A 22,209-nucleotide genomic window follows, 5' to 3' on the forward strand; every position below is an offset into this window, starting at 1 on the left:
AGAAAACTGACCGCAGTACACCGATTTTGTGTTTTTCTTACTTACAAATATATAGCGCCACTTTATCTGACAGTTTCCTCTCAATCTGGAATAAAAACCCTCAAATCGATACACTCTACTGTCCAGCCCGGAGGGGGGTTGCGGCGTGGAGGAGGAGGATTTCTGTATCCTGAGGATAGAAGCACGGAAAGATGGCGACCAAGATACCGACACACGGTTTATATAGCCTTGCGACACACGAACCAGTGACCAAGATACCTATAAGAAACCCAGTGACTTGCCAGTGACAAAATCAGTGACAAATACCATATCCTGTTCAATACAGAAGGGCCAGTCTCTTCTCGTGCTGAGTTTCCATGGCAACAAGGGCTAGCAATAACCAGAACCAAAATATTGAACGTTAACAACGCATTGCACTGATTGTTTTCAATTATGAAGAATCAAAGAGCCCTACCACTCATCTTGCACTAAAATTGTGCTTGTTTTTTTTTTTATCAAATGGATGAAATCAAAAGACAGCTTGATGTTCGCCAGTATCACAGGTAGCCGTCGTAGCTGCTATTGAACAGGTAGCCGCTGTTAGGTAAATGTAAACAGAAACCCAGCTGTTGCCTGTTAGTTGGCCACAAAGACGGGAAGTGGAAATTGAAGTAGGTGAGTTATCAAAATTTCTTTTTTCTCTAGTTTTTTCATAGTTAAAGTATGCATTCATACACTGGCACTGGGACACTAGCGGTCCATCATAGTTCAATTATGACTTAGCCAGCTTGGCAGTATTTTGTATTTCTGCAAAAGATGTTCATGTTTTCACTTCAAGTTTGTAATATTTTTGTTCAAGGCTGTCAATCTGCATTTAAAACATTTCAATATCTATTCATTCATCCATTTTATCATGTCCATCTTATCGTTCGCTGACAATATGAAAACACTCTAGGTTACGATGGCCTCTCCGATCGACAATTTTATGGCACAAATTGAAATGTCACTAAATGATGACCCTTACTTGTCTTCGTAACATCTCATGTACCTAGTTTTAATATGCTGACATGCCAATTGGAGTTGAATTCGAATAAGTATTGACCAATTGATTGTCATGTTCATTCACAGATACATAATGGCCTCCAGGAAGACATCAGGAAAAGGGAGCCTGAAATACCCAGTATTTGTGTTTCCATCAGCATTAAATTTTTACATGGATGATCCAGCAAGTCTCAAGCAAGTGATCACTCTTTACAACCCATATGACATAGGGATCACTTTCAAAGGTAAATGACTTTGGATTGCTTTCATTTGATAGCAAATGTTATGGTTTGGCAGGTACCTTCAGACTTCCTACATGTTTACTGAAATAGTAAATCAAGTAATTTAGTTGTGTTGAAAGTGACAATGATATTTTTTCTTATTTCAACATAACCCTATCATAAATCACAACAGATCATGATCGCCCAAGGTCATTTTTTCAACACAATAATATTAGGTACTTTTGGCATGGTTCACAAAACACTACTCACCAGCACCTTATTAGTAAGTGCGGTTGCTTCAATCCAGCATATTTTTATACAAACCATGGTAAAATGGAAGGCCACTGCATCCTGAGTGCTGTTTGATGTCAGGTTTTTATTAGCATGCTGCTGGTTTTCCCATATCAATGGAAGTTCATTATTGGAATGTTTTGGCCTCTCACTGGTGAACTGTATATAATCCATGTGAATTTGGCTAATATAGCCAAATAAATGTGAATTTGACTAAGAGAAGCATATAAATACTAGCCTGCTGACGAGGAATGGTGACTGAACAGTGAATGCCTGGGCCTGGCTGCATTACTATATTGCCATTATCCTAACATTTTGTCTGGAAATGGCCCTGTAACAGGAATCCTGAGTGCCCTCTTTTTCTGTCCATTTTCTCTTTTAGTGTATGCCAACCAGCCATCCAAATACAAGGTGATGGACCCAATCGGTTCCATCAAGGCCAGGTGCTGCATCGACATCGTAGTGCGTCACGTCAGTCCCAGCTTGCAAAACGTCAACGTCAGCGACAAGTTTCGGGTGGACATTGTCGAGGTCGGCCAGAAAGAAGTGAGTTACCTCTAGCTTATTTTCATATTAGTCAATACATCAAGATAGTCAAACGAGTGAGCGTTCTTCTGATATTTTTTATCACTTCTCACAGATGCGTTTATAAACGCAACACGGAGCATATATGCTCCGTGATTATCCGTACAGCGTGGTTTACCTCGCAAAAATATTGATACATTGATCACTAAGCAGTATTCTGTGATGGTTAACGATCATCATCGTTTGCCACCGGTCATCTATGATTGCTGCTATTAAATTTTCAGATCAGGTGTCTGTGACCGGCCCGTACTGATGCCGCTCCTTTCAGCATGGTTGCGATTTTCTCTGTGAGTCTCTATCGCCGGTCTAAGATGCTGTGACCCTCTTTGTCATGCTATGACGTCCGTCTCCGTGACGCTGTGAGCCCCTGTAACACCCCGTTAAATGTCGGCAGTTGATCGGCCGCACCTACATTCCGTCCACCCTGCTGCCGGGCCGGCCGCCAGCTGATGACCAGGACGAGCTCGAGCACGAACAGGAGCGGGAGGGCTTCCACTCGGCACTGCAGGAGGCCAGACTAACCACAGGCGGACAGCAGGCGGCCGCCGACGTCGCGCGAGCCGCCAGAGAGACGAAAGGTGTGACCGCCGCCGCTGTGGCACGTCGAGGTGGGCGTATAGGAATTATAGGAGGGATTGAGGACGATAATAGGGAGTAAGCAAGAGAGCAAGAGGCAGGCGTTACGGATCCGAGGCGATTTTATCGGGCGTCTGGCCAGTGAAGGTCTCTGCTTTCGCATGGCGTTTTGTTGTAGATCTGCTGTTTGTTTCCGTGTGTTTTTTGTTTTGTGGTGGTGCGATTCCAAAAGCCGTTGTTCCTTTATCCCGTGATTCGGTCGGTCGGTATGATACTGAGATAATATTCTCCAGCTCTACCGACACCGGTAACCAGATCCCCTCCGGGGACCGCAGCCCTTTACTCTCAGTAACCACACGGCGAGACGGCGGTATGATACTGAGATAATGCGATGACCGTCGGACGTTAGTACTCCCCTCGATGACGTGTCCTGTGTCTCGGCAGGCGGCTACAACGCGTCGGAGGTGAGCCAGCACCACTGTCTGGTAGTGGCCGCCGCGCTGGTCTGTATTGCCGCCCTGCTGCTGCCCACGGCCGGCGAGACCACCCAGTCGCTGGTGCCGCCGCAGCTCCACCTCAGCACACAGGTCAAACTGGCCTTCGCCTACGGCCTGGGTTTGCTCACCATGGCCCTGCTGCGCCCCGCCTGAGACCGGGCGAGGTCGGCCCGGCCCGAACCGCCCGGCTGGAGACGGATGGATCGGTCAGTCCATAGTGGGCTACCTATATTTATCACTGGGGACAGTTGACCGGGTAGAGCTGATTGGGAGAGGCGGTAAATGAATTGACAAGAACCTAGCAGACAAATAGTTCATATTTGGAGCGTCAAGAAAGCTGAAACGGACATCGAATCTCCCTATAACGTTTGAGCTTCTATATGTTAAAAATTGCAGTCTTTGGAGAAGGGATCAGAATTACCGTTTGGAGAAGGGATCAAAATTGTGTACTGATTTTGAGTATCGGGTGGTCGCGGCCTTGTATGAGGAACTTAGCCGGTCTGGTGATTGGAGCGGCCCGCAGCCATACATAACTACGAGTACTGCCTGCATCCATACGCCGTATGTGATTTGGTACTTGGTAGAAAGACCTCTGATGATTTTGGTGACCCCGAATATGGTATTGCGGGGTGAGCTACTCGAATGACGGGACGGCTGAAATGAGAGGGGCCCGAAATGATGCGATAATGTTGCGATCTTCAGCGTCGATATACTGTATCTTACTGACGCGTCGACATTTATTGGCGAGTAGCTAAATGGTTGTAATTATTGCGTGAGTCTTATTTTCCGCACACGGTAAACCTGCTTTAACAGTTTTAATACACGTAAAGATATGTAATTACAATGTATTATTTGTAGCGGAACCGCTGTAAAGTTGTGTCCTCGTTCAATTCAATTACTGAGTACGCGCTTGCGTTATTGTGACTGTATTTCGTATGCAATGCACGGCAAGAGTAGTTTTAATTGGGAAGCGTTCTGTGTATATATAGACGGGTGTTTCGTAATATTTATTCCTGAGTAGATAGTGTTTTATGAATTAGGCCAGACGTCGTCGTAAGCTCAGTGCTTCAGGAAAGTTTCAATTTGATTTCGAAGCGATCGCTTCTGATTGAATGACGTCCGTTACTTTTCAATCGCGTCTTCAGTGCAAGAAACTTCGTAGCTACAACGCACTAAGATATTTATCAATTCCTTAGTTGTTCGTAGGTAGCTATGATCTATTACATTTTGATAATGCGATATGTTGAGTACCATGATATGATAACTCCTTGACAACATTGTGTCTGCGCGAGTGTTGTATTATTTTCCGCCAGGGTTGCATGATGTAATGGCGGGGGCGTATTTTCGGCCGGGAGCGATCACACGTCCCGGACCGACCAGTAACGGCCGAGTGCAGCCCCCGCTATCCCGTGTGAGAAAATCTGTCTCAATCGTGTCTGTATGTGCCGGCACCTGTACCGCCGATGCCGCTCGGCAGCCGTGTCCGACTCGACTTCTGTATGCGGGCGGAGGTGCTGAACGTGTCAGTGGGTGGTGTCGGGTGCCCAGGCTGTGAATGACCGTCTGTAGGGCTCCGGGCGCACCCCATACAGTATGTAGGGGTCCGGGTGCACCCGCGACCGGATATATCTCGCCGTGTGGTTACTGAGAGTAGAGGGCTCAGCGGTCCCCAGTCGGGATTCGAACCGGTGTCGGTGGAGCTGGAGGATATTTTTCATCAGGGTGAACTGAAATACACATGGACTGTGTTCGCATCATTGTATTTTGTCGTCGAAACGCCCCCAGCCAGCACACGATAACAAATGGTCCATTTCCCCAACCCAGGCCTATTTCCCCTTCCTAGCGAACCATTTCTTCTTTCTCCTCCTTTTCGCGCTGGCTGGCGGAGTCGCTTTCTTGGCGACCGTATTGGATGCCGCTAATGACTTGGACTTTTTCCTTGGTTTACCCGGAGACTGTGACGAGTTTTCGGTCACACCATCGCCTGACTGCGGCGCTACCGTCGCCTTCTGGGATGGAGGCGGACTCTGGGGCCCACCGTCGTCAGCGGGCTCTGCCAGCGGCTCCTCGGGCTGGGGCTGCTCTCGAGTCTCCTTCTGTTCCGTGGTTTCCTCCGACGGATGCGAGGCGGCTCCCTTTTTCTTCTTACGCACGCTGGCTTTAGCCACGTCCAGAGCGGACACTGCCGGGCAGAAGACATCAGTTCATAATTTCATTGAAGAATTTCGTGTGATTTGTGCAATGCACTACCGGTATTGGGGATAGAATGATAGGGCTAGTTCATGGCTATGACGGATACTACTCATAACCGGGCATTTTCCGCCTTTCCGGATTTGAGAGATGGCTGGTTTATTGTTGTTTATTAGGCATTGTCAGCCACAGGCAAAACCCAATGACGGCTGAGGTCAAAGTAAAATATAAACACGCACACGCACACACGCACACACACAAGACACACACTATTTCATCACACCTGCCTACGCACATGCATATGCCTATACCCACCACAGACAAAAACCGCGGGACACTTTAAGACAGCAATAGCTCGTATAAAAGTGGCAAAAGGCCAAAACACTGAGATACAATAAAAAAGGAACAATAAAATGACACATGATCTGTAAAAAATGCAAAAGATAAAGATAATGCAAACAATAGCAGCCTACGTGACTACGTCATACAAGTACCAAGGCCTCGTGCGTAGGCACGGATGCGCGCGGTGCAGTGGAGACTAGGCTGAAAGAAATCCTCGTCTGGATATTTGTTCAGGAACTCATTCACTAGTTTCGGGACTCGTACGCCGAGGCCGTTCTTCACCGTATCAACCCGTCCAAAAGGTACGTTGAACAAGCCCGTCTGCCTAGAGCGCCGGCCAGGAACACGCAGCGAAAACATAGTCACAAGTAGCCCACAGTCCAGTCGGCCGGCAAACACAGAGCGTATGAACTTCAGGTCGGTCTGAACAAGTCTAGCTTTGATGGACATACAGTGAAAATGTTGGAGGAGAGACTCATAGTCCATCGAGCACCGGCTATGTGTCTTGGCGCCTAACCACATCAGGTAACGGTGTTGCAGTCTCTCCAATCTCGCAAGGTGAGTAGGTGCTGCGCCACTCCAGACGACACTCGCGTATTCCACAACCGATCTGACATGGGCATTGTACGCCGCCATGACTGCCCGGTGATCGAAGTACGGCAGCCGGGTACGGTGTGAGACCTGCATGCTGCGCATAAGTAGACCTAGCATGCGGTTGGCCTTGCTCACACAGGCGTCAACATGCGCGCCAAATGTTAGCCTGGAGTCCAGGATCACACCCAGATCTCTGATCTCCGTACACCGCTCGAGTTCGTGACCATCTAAAAAGTATGATGATGCGATGGGAGATGTACGTAAAGTAAAGGTGATGGTCTTGCATTTAGCCGGATTGAGCCTAAGATGCCATGTTTTTGACCAGTCACTAAGACGGCTTAGATCAGCCTGAAGAGAGTTGACGTCCGCTGGACATTGAATTCTGTGGAAAATTTTGACATCATCAGCATATGACAGTGAGCTGGTCTGAAGTTGAGACGGAAGGTCAGCTACATAGCATGTGAAGAGAATCGGACCGAGAATGCTGCCTTCCGGAACACCAGATTGCACAGGGATCCAGTCCGAGTGCTTGCCATCCAGAATGACCCGCTGATAGCGGTGGCTGAGGTAAGAATCAATCCAGCTATATGCAAGACCGGTGATATTAAAAGACTGCCTAAGCTTGTGTAAAAGTAGCCTATGACTAACACTTGTAAAAGCAGAAGAGTAATCGGTGTAGATCGTATCGGTTTGCATGCCCTTTGTCAGTGAGACCCAACAGTGATCCATAAAACATGCCAGATTTGTCACGCAAGAACGTTTTGGAAGAAACCCATGTTGGGAGTCTGGAAGAGCGGGCAGACATGCACGAAGTAAGCCCTCACACACAACTTTTTCCAAGATTTTAGAACTGATTGCCAAAAGTGAGACTGGTCGGTAGTTTTCTGGGAGTTTTTTGGAACCCTTTTTGAATACCGGAATCACATTAGCCCGCTTCCACGTCGTCGGAAACACTCCGGATCTCACTGACAGTTTACATATGATCTCAAGAGGGACCGCAAGCTCATCCGCACATTCACGCATAATCCTAGCACTTAGTCCGTCCGGTCCACACGCCTTGTGTGGGCTGAGCTGGCGCAGCAGCTGAGCTACGCGGCCCGCTGGCACGTCAAAGGCAGAGAGGCCTGGGGCGTTCAGAACCGGCGGCTCGGGCAGCGGACCTGCGTGCGGGGCACTGAATTTAGTTGCAAAACAGGCATTAATATGTTAGCGCGAGCGAACACATCCGTCGCGACCCGCCCGCCCCACTCGAGCACAGGAGACGCCGATGCATGTGACTTCAGTGATTTTACAAAAGACCAGTATCGTTTCGGGTTGTCTTTAAACTCTCGTATTAACCCTAGTAGGTATGAGCGGTAGCTTTGTACCTACTAGGGTTAATACGAGAGTTTAAAGACAACCCGAAACGTAACACGAACACGTACCTACTACGTTGCAAGATGCTGTTGAAATATATTTTTTCACACCAAATGGCTTCAAAAAGTCTATTGCAATTATATAGATCAACATTCCAATTATCGTTCCAGCGAGAAAGTCCACTTTAGCTGCATTAATTACCACATCATTTGCCATAAACAGAACATCCTCGAGGTAACTAGCCCGCCACAACTTGGCGTTACCGAGTCGAGCGGCGCGCCACTCACCGTGTCTGGCGGGCACCTGCAGCCGGCCGTGTCTGGTGAAGGGCTGCCACACCTGTGCCCGCTTCTTCAGCATGTCCTTCAGCTGAGCGCGGCCGGAGCGGATCTCCAGCTGCGTCCTACGCTCGGCATCCTCGTCCCGCTCCGGCCTGGCGGGTCAGGGTCATAGCATGGTAGGGGTCCCATAGGTGTAGCAACGAATCTCTTTGGTGAATGATACCTTTCACCAAAGTTTTAGATAGGTGAAGGATCCTTCACCAATGTTGAGCAATGCATGTGAGGGTCTTCACCAATGCTTAGAACGACTGGGTTCGACTGAGTTTGTCCAAAGCGTGCTGCCTGTGTCCAATCAAATTCCGAATTGGGCATTGTAGGACAAAATCGGAATTCCGAAGGTCCAAGTTCCGATTAGCACCACTAGTGTGCTAGTGGAAGCGTTTCAGTCAGTTTTGTGTTTGCTTTGCACACACGAGTGACGAGACTCATAATGTTACCGGCTGATTTTCGTATTTCTTTCACTATAACATTGCTTGTAGTCCGTACATTTTTAAGCTGCAATGATATATTGACGCGACTCGAGCATTAGCAGCGGTAAGCAGCGCAACGCAAAGACGTAACCGTCCGGCGCCGGCAGTGAAAATCGGCCGGCACTGGCCGGCACCGCCCGCGTCGCCACTCCGGAGGAATTTTTGACTGTACACCCCTGTTACTAAAAAAGAGGTTGCACACCGATTTACTCATTGCTTTCATGGCAAGATGCAGAATTCAATTTTAGGCATGTACTGTACTGAAAATTTGACGTTAACCCGCGACCTGGTGGGGGGGGGGGGGGCTATTTTTTGCCCCCCCCCCCTCCAGACTTTTCTATAGGTATATCTCCAGAACCGCTGCGCCGATCGTCACCAAACTTTCAGTACCCTCCCGGACATCAATTTTACATATTGTGACCAAATATTTTTCCAAAGGCTATGATAGGTTGGCCGGAAATGACGTCAGAGTGACGTCATATTCTGCCGTTTTCGACCCAAAAAAGGGTTTCGCGGGAAGAGCTATCAGGCCTATAGCTTTGCAAATACAGAAAAATGATAAAGACATAAAAGCTGTAGAATCGACAGGGCTACAAAACTGCTATCTCGGATTTTTGAAATGTTTGGATTTTGACCCCCAAAAATCAAAAAATATATTTTTTTTCGATAAAATAATCGAAAATTCCAAAAAGTGTTTTGAATTTCGCAAAAAACGGAATATATGTGATAGTCCTTACCATCTTCCATCCACATACCAAATTTGAGATTGATAACTCCTTTTTTGGCGAAGTTATAGCGAAAACACTGTTCAAAATTGATGACGTCAAATTTTCAAACTCAATTTTTAGCAATTCTAGACCCCGTAGCGCAAAACAAAGACCACCATTAGACTCCCCGTGACGAGCTGCATCGAATAAATACCCATTTTATGCAAAACTATCAACTTTAAAATTTGACCTTTTTTGGCCTGACCTTGACCTGACCTTGACCTGAACTTCACCAGAAAGTGACCTAAGCCGTACCTGATAGTCTTATAACCAACACCATTGAGTTGAAAATGAAAAATTGGTCATAAAACATGCATCACACAACCTTAGTAAAGTTGGGCTCATGTGACCTGACCTGTGACCCTTGGTGACCTGACCTGTGACCTGACCTGGTATTGTCAGTGACCTCTAATAACAACATATCTACTAGGCAACTGACGCCCTATCGCTGATTCTCACCAAAATGCGTTTTCCTCGGTGTTATAGCGCATTCCCTAGACGACCCGTGAACGGTGAAACATTTCATCTTTGACCTGACCTTTGACGTCATCGGTGACCCAGAGGTCAATGAAATTTGGTTTCCTTCGACAAATTTGACAGGCCTTTCGAACGCCGTTTGAATTTTGTGAATTTTGCGGATCCGTCCAGTAGTTTCGGGGATACGAGGGGGGGCAAAAAATAGCCCCCCCCCCCCCCCACCAGGTCGCGTTATAAACAGACCCCACCAGGGCGCGGGTTAATTAGATGATAATGGCGTGAGATATTTGCGAGAAAAAAAAAACAGGAGGGGTTGGCAAAATTCGCCCCCCCCCCCTCCACTTCGGCAAGGTCCTGTACTTTCTCAGAAGGGTCAGGTGACATCCTTCACTAATATTTTTGGCGCTCCTACACCTGATGGTAGGGGCACAGCTCAACGGGCCCTAAACAAGTGTTCCTGGTTCGATCTGGTCACGCTGGGCCGCACAACTTTACTGAGTATATAATTGTCTCTGGTCACGTGCCACGACGTTGAGGCGGAGCCGTTCGGGTCAGGGTGGAAGGTTGGGCCGTGTATAACGACCGTGGTGATCAATTCAGAACCTCGGAATACAGATCATAACACCAGCGAAGTGTTAACTGAATACATTACAGACGGTGCTAGCCCGCTAGAAAAGACAGATGAAAGGACAGGCCAAGAGGTACGGTGACACTTCACTAGACAGGCGACAATTTGCAAAAGTGTAGCTAGAAAAACGAGAAAATAAACTGATACTCCGCTCGGCTATACCCCAGCGCCCCTATCCACCACAACTAACCGCATGGCGTCGTCCAGTTCGATGTCCATCTGCTCTGCGGCCCTCTCAGCCCAGCTGCGGCTGCCGGCGGCACGGCGCTGTCGGAACTCTGCCAGGTTGATGGAGCGAGCCAGCGCCACGTGCCGTGCCAGGGGCCGGAGCACGTCCTGGTCCACGCTGAACGGCGGCAGGTCAGACTCTGCCGGCGACAGTGGGGTCTCCGATACGTGATGTAATCACTTGACAACATCTGCACATAAGTCGCGCTTACATAGCATTTTTGACGAGGCTCTAGCTCGTTTATTTGGCGATAATTTCGAAGCAAAGGTCTTCAGATATGAGATATTTAGAGGGGATCATTTTGTAAATTGTTGAGCACCATTGGCATCTTTTGCAACATCCGGACGGGGATATAAGCTTGCAAAAAACCCTATGTAAACACGCCTTTTGTCATGGGTGATGATCGGAGCATACGGTGTACAAGGAGCAGTTTGACTGACGGGTTGAACATTATCCACCGCATACAGAATTTGTTTATCGGGAATATCCGACAACACTCACGTCCTTGCTTGTTGCTAGACTTGGCAACCACAAACTGTTTTGTAATTAGGCGAATTTGAACGCAAATGGTGTCCTTGCTTATTGCTAGACATGGCAACACAAACTGTTCTGTACCTTGGCGAATTTGAACACAAATGGTGACGATCCCACCGATGAACTAACCCCTGTTCAGTTGCCGGAGCAGTTTCCTGTAGGCGCCCACCTCGCCCGGCTCCACGAACATGACGCTGAGTCCCTCGGAGAGAGCACGCGCCGTCCGACCGCTCCGGTGGACGTACGCCTGTCGACAGAGACCAGACACTCGTCAGTAATATAACACCCAGAAACGGATTCAAGTTCAACTCGCCTGGCCCCTCTCCGGACAGCAAAGGAAATACGCACCAAAAAGCAGATTCGTGTACAGAAATACATAGGACGTGACGTTCTTAGATTCATCACTCATTGCGCTGAGAAGTGAGAACACAACAAACACCATAGTAACACATAATCTTTACGCGTGACGAGTCTGTGACCGAGTCACAGCGACTGGGCCTCGTTTCATAAGGCGAGTCCGTAACTTACGCCGGTTTTTGGTCTTGAATTGCAAGCGCATGTGAAGCGATGGCGATAGTCTGAATCGTTGAATTTATTTATCTTGCAAGCAAGAACAGAAGGGAGAAGGGGAATTAAAGTTATCGCTTCACATGCACTTGCAATACAAGCCCAAAAACTGGCGTAAGCTACGGACTCGCTTTATGAAACGAGGCCCAGGGCCTCGTTTCATAAAGCGAGTCACGAGTCCTCACATAAAGCGAGTTCATATAAAGCGGTCACGCCTTGTCCAAATTATCTTCCCGCAGCCTGCCACTGTATTTTACCGTGAATCTACCATCACACGCCTGCTCCTGTCCACAGCAGCACTCACATCGGTGGTGCGCGGCACCTGGTAGTGGATCACGTGCTCCACGCCGGGCACATCCAGACCGCGCGCCGCCACGTCAGTGGCCACGAGCACTGCGCAGCGTCGCGCCTGGAACCGCTGCAGGCTCTTGAGCCGGGCGCGCTGCTGCATGTTGGCGTGCAGCAGCAGCGGCTGCATCTCCAGCAGGGTGAGCAGGCGGCCCAGACGCGTCACGCAGTCGATACTGAGATAGAGGAGGGAGGTACGCGTGGGATAATCCATACAGTGAAATAGCCGGCTAGTCGGGCATCAAAATGACCGGACTAGTCAGACAACAAAATTAACATCGTCCTCGATATACCCTGGACTCTGGAGTGCAAAAAAAAAAACTAGATAGGCACAACGAGCAGTGCCCAGAGCTATCGCATCGGACAGTACCACGAAGCGCCTCACTTACGCACCTGTTGCAGAAGACGAGTGTCCGGCCCGGGTGCTGGAGGGCGAAGTAGTAGAGCAGCTCGTCTTTCTCGGGGATGGAGCAGGAGACGGCCATCTCGGTCAGAGTGGTGGCCGTGCCCACTGAGCGCGTGATGTCCACGACCTGGGGACGTCAGGGGGGGGGGGGAGTAGTGACGTCCATCACAGCATCGGGATGTGTAAAATTGGGGAGATGTCCACTCGCTTCATATGAGGTGATAACCAGCACATGTTCGAAATGTCCAGTTCAGCGATGGACTGGTATCTCGAAACACGGCTGATGTTTCCGGATTGAAGTGTTTCGGTGCGAGACGTCCATTCACGGCTAGCAACTTAGGGCAAGGGACCATATGGTTGCGATACGAAACCTATTACCGATATAGACCGGGTTTGAGGGCCTGAGGCCACCACTGAACGAAACAGCACCAACGACTGACACGAGCAATGACGGAAACATGCATTACAAATAACAAAAACATGATCGACTCGTACCTTTTTCTTTTTGTCCCTGATGCCGATCATGGCGGTGATGTGTTTGAGTTTCTGTCCGGTGGTGAGCTCGCCGAGCTGTTTGAGGTCGCGGCCCTTGGCCCTCTCCTGCTCCAGGGTCAGTGTGGCCGAGAAGACAAAGTTTTGCCGGCGCGCCGCCCGCTGCGGGTCGGCGTTGACCCGCTCCAGGAGCAGGTGTAGCTGCTGAAAGTGGCCCTTCTCCAGCATCCGGTCCGTCTCGTCCACCACCAGGAACGCCAGCCGGCTGAGGTCGGAGAGGAACCGGTCTCCGGCCTCGATAAACTCCCAGAGTCGGCCGGGCGTGGCGACGACCACCTGTGGCCGGCGGCTGAGCAGTCGCTGCTGCTTCTGCTCTGACATGCCGCCCACCACCGTCACCACCTGGGAACGAGGGAGGGAACAAACGTCAGAACCTGGAACGGAGGGAAGGAACCAATGTCAGAATCTCCGGAACGGAGGGAAGGATCTGTTGGCGGAAGCTCCGGAACAGAGGAAAGGAAGGAACGCCAGACCCAGGAACGGAGGGTTGAAACTTGGAGAAACTTGGTTGAAACCTGGAACGGAAGGTTGCACCCTTCCGATCCAGTTCCACCTTTTGATCCAATATTGATCCACGACCTTTTGATCCGATCGGTCGGATCAAACTACCGTCAGAACACGGAGCAGAGGAGCCCTGCGAAACCAGCGTCAGAACGCGGACAGAAGGGAAGGAACTACCGACCCACGTAGTATCGTAGCGCATTTGTCGCGGCAGACGCTTTCTGATCTGACATTGCGGCAGCAACACGGTTCTCCGCCAGTGACTGGGAATGCGTAGGAACGTGCACCATCTCGATACCAGGACCTGACACCTATAAGTCACTGATAAGACGTGATATTATATTACTGTACCGACGATATAATGTCGGTAATAATCATCCCCTGCCTGGACTAAATTGCGACTTACTTTCACTCCGGTGTATTTTGCGACTGCGACGATGTGGTCTTTGACTTGAATGGCGAGCTCCCGGGTGGGGGCGAGGATGAGTGCCCGGGGTCCACCCGGAGTCGACTCTGCAGAACCGTCGTCAGTCGGCCAGTCGGAGTCGTCATCAGAGTCGACAGCTGACTGATCGGCGGCTGCGAAAAAAGGCAAATGTGGTGTTCGCTTGTAGCAAGATATAGTGTCCACTGTGCACGACAAACGTTGGGTTTCGAATTCAGTACTTGCTGTCAAGAAAAGTTAGGATAGCATTCTTCATTAACAGGTTGTGAATTTACACACAAAAAAAAGATAGGGAAAAATACAACTTATTTCAACGGTGTGGTGCAGTGATTAGGTATACCTTGAAAATCGTCCCAAAACAACACAAACTACCATAAATAAAAGAATCATGGAAATGTGTTTCCCGTATCATTCACCATGCACATTCTGAACATTGATCTGAACATAGGTACTCCATGTCTGTCTCCACTGTATAATAACACGGAACAAAAATGATAGACGAACGCGTTTCGGCTAAATCACCGTCATCAGCGTCTAAAAGGAGAACAAGAGTTGTTCAAGTCTTGAGAGAACAAGTCTTGTTCTCCTTTTAGACGCTGATGACGGTGATTTAGCCGAAACGCGTTCGTCTATCATTTTTGTTCCGTGTTATTATACTTGTCTCAACTGAAATACAAGTACTCCACTGTGTGTCACTCAGCCCATCCTCTCACCGTCACCGGCGGCGCTGCGCTGCATCTCCTTCATGACGCCGTACAGCACGGGCAGCGCGAAGGCCAGCGTCTTTCCGGAGCCGGTCTCCGCGGCGCCGACAACGTCCATCCTGCCGCGGATGGCGGCCGGCAGACAGCGCCTCTGAAACCGGGCAGCAGAACGTTAGTGGGGCTGACACGAAGGCATGGTGGGAAACAGGCGACTTACTCGGTACTTTAAATTGAGAGTGAGTGGAAATATTATCATAGCCTTTATCACGCATGTTTGCGAGTTACTTTGCAAGCTACAAAGCGGACACCACCATTTAGCTATGCCCCGTTTCCATAACATCGTGGCAACACACGGGACCATTCCAAATCCTCCTCTTAATAACACTCAGGACCTTCACTAGCAGTTAGCACCCTGGTACTTGGTAGACTTCTCCTTCCGCCGTCCACCTCACCTGGATCTCGGTGGGCTGCTCGTAGCCCAGCTCGGCCAGGCCGGCCAGTAGAGGCTGCGGCACGTGCAGCACGTCCCAGTTGGATACGTCCGTTCCCGACGCCTCGATCACGGCGGCCAGGTCCACTTCTGATGGATCGACGGCAGACGGTGTAGCATCGGCACGAGCGCCATTCTTCCGATGTTTCTTGGCTGGTGGTTCGGAACTGGTGGCTGCAGCTTCCGTGTTTTCCTTTCGTTTCTTCTTGCGTTTCTTTTTAGGTATATCAGCGGTATTGACTTCGGTGATTTCTGTACGATCTGCTGTTTCCTCCGAATTGTCATCGTTAGGGGGTTTCGCCAGCTTCTTCCCTTTCTTCTTTCCTGATTTCTTCGCAACTTTGTCAGGTTTCCCACGATCCTAAGGATAGCAATGATCAGCATGTCACTTGTCAGCTTATAAAGGAAAAATAAAATTAACCGATAGTTTATCAACACCAATCGAAAATGAAACAGTAACTTCACGCATATATATCGATGTGTTGGAAGGCCGTCATTCATTTATTGATCCGAAAAAATTGCAGCAAACGTTCACAACTGCATTACTTACTGCTGAAATCACGCTGCCTGGTAGCTCTTCAAAAAAGGTCATTCCACCGAAACTGTCAGCGCCGGATGCAAAATCGGCCAGTGACATCGGCTTTGATGGTTTCCACATCTTTGACGAAGTATGCTAAGAAGAGTTTGGAAATCTGAAAGACAAACAAAACCAGGATCACCAATGTTGTCAGCAGGATATGAATAAAGCATAATGCTTGTCCGTTACGTCCAATACCAAGCACACATACAGCTCCTTTCGGTGACCATATTGGCAGTGTTCGTATCCCAGCCAACCAAATTAGTCTGGGCCATATCTAGTTTTACTCAGGCTAGCTCCGCCACTTATTCTGGCCAAAGTACGGGCAAGGTCAGGAGCTCTACTGGAGCTGACACACAAACCCAGAGCTCGCCCTTACCAGTCACCACAGCCAGACTTATGCTGCATCAGCCGTGCCGTACCTCAACCGTACGTCACACACAGCAAGCCAGATCAACTATGAGGCAGCCAGGGCCCTGTTTCACCGGTGATAGCAGCACGCTGCTATTACCGGTGTCAAATTGGGTTTCCATGCAGACGTCAACAAGCCTATTCCTCCAACACTACCAGAAGTGTGACGTCAGCTCGCGAAATGGAATAGCAGCGCGCTGCTATCACCGGTGAAACACCACCCGGACCTGGCCGTAGCAGTGTAGCACACAGTGGCAGGGAGCCAGACTTGGCGGTCCAAAACCACATCAACTCCGGAGAGCTACAGTAAGGACTGGCTAATTGGAATAGTCATATCGACCCAAACTCCCTGTTCCGATGGCATTCTGTTTACACCAGCCCAAATCTGGCATGTCGGAGTTGCTGGGGCAAAACGGACTTGAGCCAAACCAAATTGCTGGCTAGGGTACAGTGACGTACCAAGAACTCTCAACTGACTGCGGAGTTCAACTGGCTGTGCCCTAGTAGCACACAACATTGATACAACATTGAGATATGTTGAAATCAGGTTGATTGTCAATATTGGTGCTTCAACACGAATTCAACATTGATTCAACGTTGATATCACGTTGATATTTGGTTGTGCTTTGTCGAATCTTGGTTGAAGTTCAACATTGTGTTCAACATCGATACAACATTGTCCCAATGCATTGGGACAATGTTGAACTCAACAATGTGAACTCAACATTGCAATGTTGAGTTCACAATATCGACAGAGGAAGAATTTCAACGTTGTGATTCAACATTGATACAACATTGTCACGATGTTGATTTCACAAATTGATAAAAAGTAGAGTTCCAACATTGTGATTTAATTACTATATTGCCCCGCAGTTGTGTTGACACTTGACAGCATTAAAGGGGGCAAATGCCCCCTCGGGTGTACCGTGTAAGGGGTCCCATGGGCTGGCTCGACAGGTCCTAAGGCGTCAATCGGACTTTAAGGGTGGGATCACTGAGGTTCCAAATAGACGAATATGGTCGTATAGAAATAGTACCTATTGCTATCTTATATAGGCATTTACGTCTTGAATATGATATATAGAGAGTTATAAAGTGAATCGATCATTAAATAAAGATAGCTCCACTTCATAAAATCCTTTTATAACATCCTCAACCTACGTTGAATTAAGCAGCATTATTTTATCGGCATTATTTTATTCGGGTGCCACAGGTGCCATTCAAGTATCACGGTAGTTAGTGCCTTGGTCCCCTCCCACCAGTCGTGCGCTGTGTTCTTTCAGAGACCGTACCGACTGGAATCTAGCGACCGCTGACCGTTTTGAAGACTGTACGCGGCCGGCAGCGGGCGGTCCCATCCTCGCCTACGGCTAGAGAGGGGGAGACCGCGACAGGGGACCGCGCGTCCCCCGTCCCGTTGTGCCGGCTCGCAGAGTGCGGACGGGTGTGTTGAGTGTGTTGTGTCCAGTGTCGTCTGCGCGTCTCCTCTTTCGATCCGACCATGTAGGTTTCCGCCAGTTTCTGCTGTGTGACAATCAGTGCATTTATCCTATAGTTATTGCAGTGATAAGTTAAAAAAAACGCGCTGAAACGTTCTCTTCAAAATGGTGGCGATCATCGTCGTCACTCACCTGCCTGCGGCAAAGAGAAAAAGTGCTGCCGGTGGCGTCATGTAGCGTCATGATCTGAGCTGAATTGAGCTATTATCTGAGCTGAAAATGACTGAGCTGAATTTACTCAAAGGCCCAATTTATTACCGTTGTTACGTAGGAATCTCCGCTTTGTTACAGGAGTGCGAGGCTCGACAGGCGACTCAACCCCCGTCCCCCACGGCCCTGACTCAACCGCGATCAAGATGTGAAGATGGCGGAGACTGAGCGGCGGCCGAGGTTGTGTGACGTGATATGTAAAGTGTAACTGACTCGAAAAAAGTGAAGAGCTGTGCATATGTATATCATAGAAATACATTTTCCCCGAATATTGACTGTGACGGTGACGCTGGAATATTTTAGGTAATTACGGGGATACGGGATTTCGTACAGTATAGGTCTGTCCACAACAACATCGAGACAATGTTGTATCAACGTCGAGACATTGTTGAATCAACCAAGAATCAGCATCGAGACAATGTTGTATCAACCAAGAATCAGCATCGAGACAATGTTGTATCAACATCGAGACAATGTTGAATCAACCAAAAATCAACATCGAGACAATGTTGTATCAACATCGAAACAATGTTGTACAATGTTGTCCTGTCAATATTGATACGATGTCGAAATTCAACATCGTATCAATGTCGAAAGTGGCTAACAGAATTACATCGATACAACATTGTTGTCAATATTGATACAACATCGATACAATATTGATGTGCTACTAGGGTGGTTGCTACCAACAACCACAGAACATCCATGTCGTGAACTAAGGAGCTCGTAATCTAGCACCGGAGCAACTGAACCCTCACCAAAGGGGATCCCAACTCTGAAGCTGTCCGTCATATACAGCTTCTCCCAATTAGGTCTATTTGATCAACTGACCTGACCTGATCCACGGTAAATATAAACCCTCGCCGGCACAGGGGTGAGGGGGGGGGGTGTTGATGCAACCCCCCTTAGGAATTTTCGCGAATAGCTCGCGTAAAAAGCGGCCAATCGCGACGAAACTTTCAGTACCCTCGCATTAATCAATTTTACACCTACCCTGAAAATTTCATGACCCTGACCCAAGTGATCTTTGATCTGTGACCTCTTTTCCGAGACCATGTTTGGCCGGAATCGCGATTCGGCGTATGTCGGCTCGCATTAGCCGCGCGTTTGCAAGCTTTTCGTGGTTTCAAACGTTCAAACATGTGATTCGATGTTGCTCCCATACGTTAGGGTGGGTGTCAAGGTCACCTGAAGGTCAGGTCAGGTCATTGACCTTTTGTGACCTCGGGTGACCTCGGCTCACTTTTTCGAGTTTTACATATTTCTAGGCTAGTTTTTGGAGCTGAATTCGAATTTAGCAACCATTTTAACATTTACGAAGTAGTTTTGGTGCCTTCGTAACATGTAACGAAGCTGTCAGAGGCGGTTGACACGTATTACGAATACCCGTCACATCCCCTACCTGTTGACCTGACTTGACCCGACCTGGTCTAAATGCTTAAAGACATCATCTCTGATCAAAATTAACACGATATTCATGATCAGCACCCCGGAAAACCACATAGCAGCCACACTTTATGACTTTCAAACAGGTCCCGATTTTCCCGTTTTTTTGGGTCATTGACCTGACCTGGAAGGTCACCCTATGACCTAGGACCTTAAAATTGGGTATCATCGGCTTCCTCTCGTGACGGGCAACACGCTTGTTTTTCCCGCGAAGCTCTAGCTCGATCAGGGGCCAAACGCGGGAGGTCGTACCAACCCCCCCTTGTGCCGTCGAAGGACGCAAAATGGCCTGTGCCGGCGCCCGCCCGGCCCGACTGGATAAAATGCCTCCACTACGCTGAAGTTCTCGGCGGAGGTGATGCGCCGAAATTTCGGCGCAAGGGTATATGCGCCGAAATTATTTTACCAAGCCATGCTTCATGCGCCGAAAATTTTCAAGGCTTACTGATGGCTGCAGGCTGTAGCCACGCACTTTCCGTCGAGGGGGGGGGGGGGCTGGCGTGTGTGTGTGACTGTCTTCCAGTGACTACTGTCTACAGACGGTTGTTGGCACGGTCGACGGGATCGGGCAGACAAAAGACATCAGCAGGCCATGCGGGACCGAGCACCAGGGTTCGCTATCACAAAATCTCCTGACTCACAAACTCACTGGCATGTTCCATAACGTAACCTTTATTTTGTTGCCCGGCTCTGATCAGCAGTAGTGCCCAGCCGGTGACTGACGCCTGACGGGGCCTTCAACAGGCGTGGTGCAAGCACGGCCGATGGGATCGGGCAGATACCAGGCCACGCGGGACCGATTGCCAGTGTCCGCTCACAAACCACATGCCGGAAATACAGGAATCACAACGGTCAATACGCACACGATAGCATACGTTATCTGAACTAGGGGATCCGACAATCCATAACCTCACTCTGGATCGGTGAACTGTTCCCGCCGTGGGAGAGTCGCAATCAGGTTCACTGAACATGACTTAAATACCCTGAGACGAACACAAGACAAGATAAGTGATATTTAAGATGTTTAACTCCCGAAGACATTTAACCCTCGCCGGCCGAGGGGGGGTTGGTGCCACCCCCCGGACGTTTTTTTTCGCGATTTACGCCGAAGTACGCCGAAAATTTCGGCGCAAGCCGTCGATTTACGCCGAAGTACGCCGAAAATTTTCGGCGCAAACGCCCAACTACGCTCGAGTTCTCGACGAAAGCGTGCATTTTTTCCAGTCGGCCGGGGTTAAGAGTAAATACAACCAACACTGGAAAGTCGTCTTACCTTGATCCAAGTCTGTGATCCGCACCAGAGTTCTCGCAGTTTCAGTCAGGCCCACAACATGCTTGCTTGATGCCTCGATCCCTATCCAACAAGGCCGTATATTGATATCTTATATTGATCCTATCCAAGTTGAGTTCAAGTGATCCAATGTGAGTTTATTATTAAGGGCCTTGATCCAAAGGATCCAACGTTCAGTGGATCCAACGGATCCAACGGCATATTTACGTCTGGACAACGAGTTGCGTTGGAGAGGCCGGAAATAGTGGCGATTTCAGGACCGCAAAAATGGACCGTCATTGGAATGATTCTTTTTTAAACCGTGCACTGTTTTCGGCCGGAATTTAATAGTTACTACAAAATATTTTTTAATTACGTTTCCACCAAGAATGAATGCCATCAGGACTAAATTTTTACTACTAATGCATTTTATCAAGAAGCATATAGTGCTGTTATATTGCAGTTTTAGCGCGTTTGTTACAAAATATTAAGCGAATAAGCGTCAGTGTAATTATTCATCAGTTCAGTTCATCAGTGCCAGAAGTTAACTTGAGGGGGGGGGGGCTATGCTAATTGCTCTTGTCCATCCACTAAAATTTATTAAATATTTTGCTTTGTGTATTCCAAAAGGTGACGGAACTATTTCATTTGTGCCTTCATGTCAGAATTGAAGGTGGATCATTAAATTTTCAACGCAGTTTACAAACAAGCATTTCAATTTGGTCTTTCTCGTATATACATAAGCAGTGGCTAAGAAAAGGTTGATCAATCCTGAAGTTCAGTCATCGTACCTCAACTTGGCAGCAAGATCCCCAAGGACAGAGGATGTATTGTACCTATACTGATACATGTCCTGTAAATCAAAACAAACAAGCATTTGGTCTTTCTTGTGTATAAGCAGTGGCTAAGAAAAGGTTGATCAATCCTGAAGTCCAGTCATTGTACCTCAACTTGGCAGCAAGATCCCCCAAGGACAGAGGATATATTGTATACCTGTCCTGTTAATCAAAACATTTTTGTGCCTGCAAATGAATATAACTGTGACCCTGTGCTTGTTTTTATACTTACTATGGTCAAACAGGGAACAGCACATGCACATAACATACTCACCTAGCATCTAACTCATAGCTGTACCCTGCAGGATCTGTACTTGTCTCGAGCATTAACAAAGCGCCAAAGTAGCTTAGTAATCATTTCCCACATTTTCTGAGCAGTAACATGACATACAGCAGTGCAGAGCAGCTTCAGAGAAGAAACACTTTAAATGCACAGACTAACACCAGCCACCCAATGAGCCAGTTCCTCAGTTGACTGTTTCCCTGGATGCAGCTTGGCAATGTGAGCTAACTTTTGGCAAGTTGAAGGTTAGCAGGTAAGATTGAGTTAGGGTGAGTACCTACCTATAACTGGGTGCTACTGCTATGCAGGTCTTGGGTAGGCTGCAAATATGTGTGATGATTGAGGTTAGGTCAGCTGTCAGGTTAGTCAGGTATGCTCATTGCTCAGGTCACATTTTTATGGACACTTGGCGAATTAAAAAACTAACAATCTAATCTAAGCTAACCCGACTAAGCATACACAACTACTGACTATGGGAACTAAGCACCTACCTACTTGTGCCTACATCTCATACCATGTCAAAGTAGAGTTCCTTGGTGGAAGATT

General features: G+C 48.4%; 2 protein-coding genes across 8 annotated transcripts in view; one reads left to right on the top strand and one right to left on the bottom strand.

Moving 5' to 3' along the window:
- On the top strand, positions 1-4,944 carry LOC122387200 (motile sperm domain-containing protein 1-like). 3 transcript variants are annotated; one of them, XM_043377139.1, is made up of 5 exons: positions 1-15; positions 1,108-1,265; positions 1,915-2,078; positions 2,512-2,695; positions 3,138-4,944. In XM_043377139.1, the coding sequence occupies exons 2-5, from the start codon at positions 1,115-1,117 to the stop codon at positions 3,341-3,343; spliced, it is 705 nt and encodes a 234-aa protein (XP_043233074.1). In that variant the 5' UTR covers positions 1-15; positions 1,108-1,114; the 3' UTR covers positions 3,344-4,944. The 3 variants fall into 3 exon arrangements, with proteins under 3 accessions (XP_043233074.1, XP_043233075.1, XP_043233073.1); XM_043377140.1 differs by lacking the exon at positions 1-15 and adding an exon at positions 599-654; XM_043377138.1 differs by lacking the exon at positions 1-15 and adding an exon at positions 601-650.
- Positions 4,932-22,209, bottom strand: part of LOC122387196 (ATP-dependent RNA helicase DDX24-like) — a 19,321-nt gene continuing 2,043 nt past the window's right edge. Inside the window, exons 1-12 of one of the 5 annotated variants that reach the window (XM_043377129.1) lie at positions 20,548-20,722; positions 15,682-15,823; positions 15,094-15,492; positions 14,651-14,792; positions 13,899-14,071; positions 12,935-13,333; positions 12,427-12,566; positions 11,990-12,209; positions 11,248-11,365; positions 10,546-10,723; positions 7,960-8,105; positions 4,932-5,372 (exon numbers count right to left, since the gene is read on the bottom strand). In XM_043377129.1, coding sequence (XP_043233064.1) covers positions 5,017-5,372; positions 7,960-8,105; positions 10,546-10,723; positions 11,248-11,365; positions 11,990-12,209; positions 12,427-12,566; positions 12,935-13,333; positions 13,899-14,071; positions 14,651-14,792; positions 15,094-15,492; positions 15,682-15,789 — 2,379 coding nt within the window. In that variant the 5' untranslated portion in view covers positions 15,790-15,823; positions 20,548-20,722 and the 3' untranslated portion in view covers positions 4,932-5,016. Of the gene's footprint in view, positions 5,373-7,959; positions 8,106-10,545; positions 10,724-11,247; positions 11,366-11,989; positions 12,210-12,426; positions 12,567-12,934; positions 13,334-13,898; positions 14,072-14,650; positions 14,793-15,093; positions 15,493-15,681; positions 15,824-18,659; positions 18,686-19,923; positions 20,096-20,547; positions 20,723-22,209 lie in introns of those variants that run through there. The other 4 variants (XM_043377131.1, XM_043377132.1, XM_043377130.1 and 1 more) reach the window with 4 other exon arrangements.

This window comes from Amphibalanus amphitrite, unplaced genomic scaffold (assembly GCF_019059575.1).
Source record: "Amphibalanus amphitrite isolate SeventyFive unplaced genomic scaffold, NRLGWU_Aamphi_draft 000276F_arrow, whole genome shotgun sequence".
NCBI lineage: Eukaryota > Metazoa > Arthropoda > Thecostraca > Balanomorpha > Balanidae > Amphibalanus > Amphibalanus amphitrite.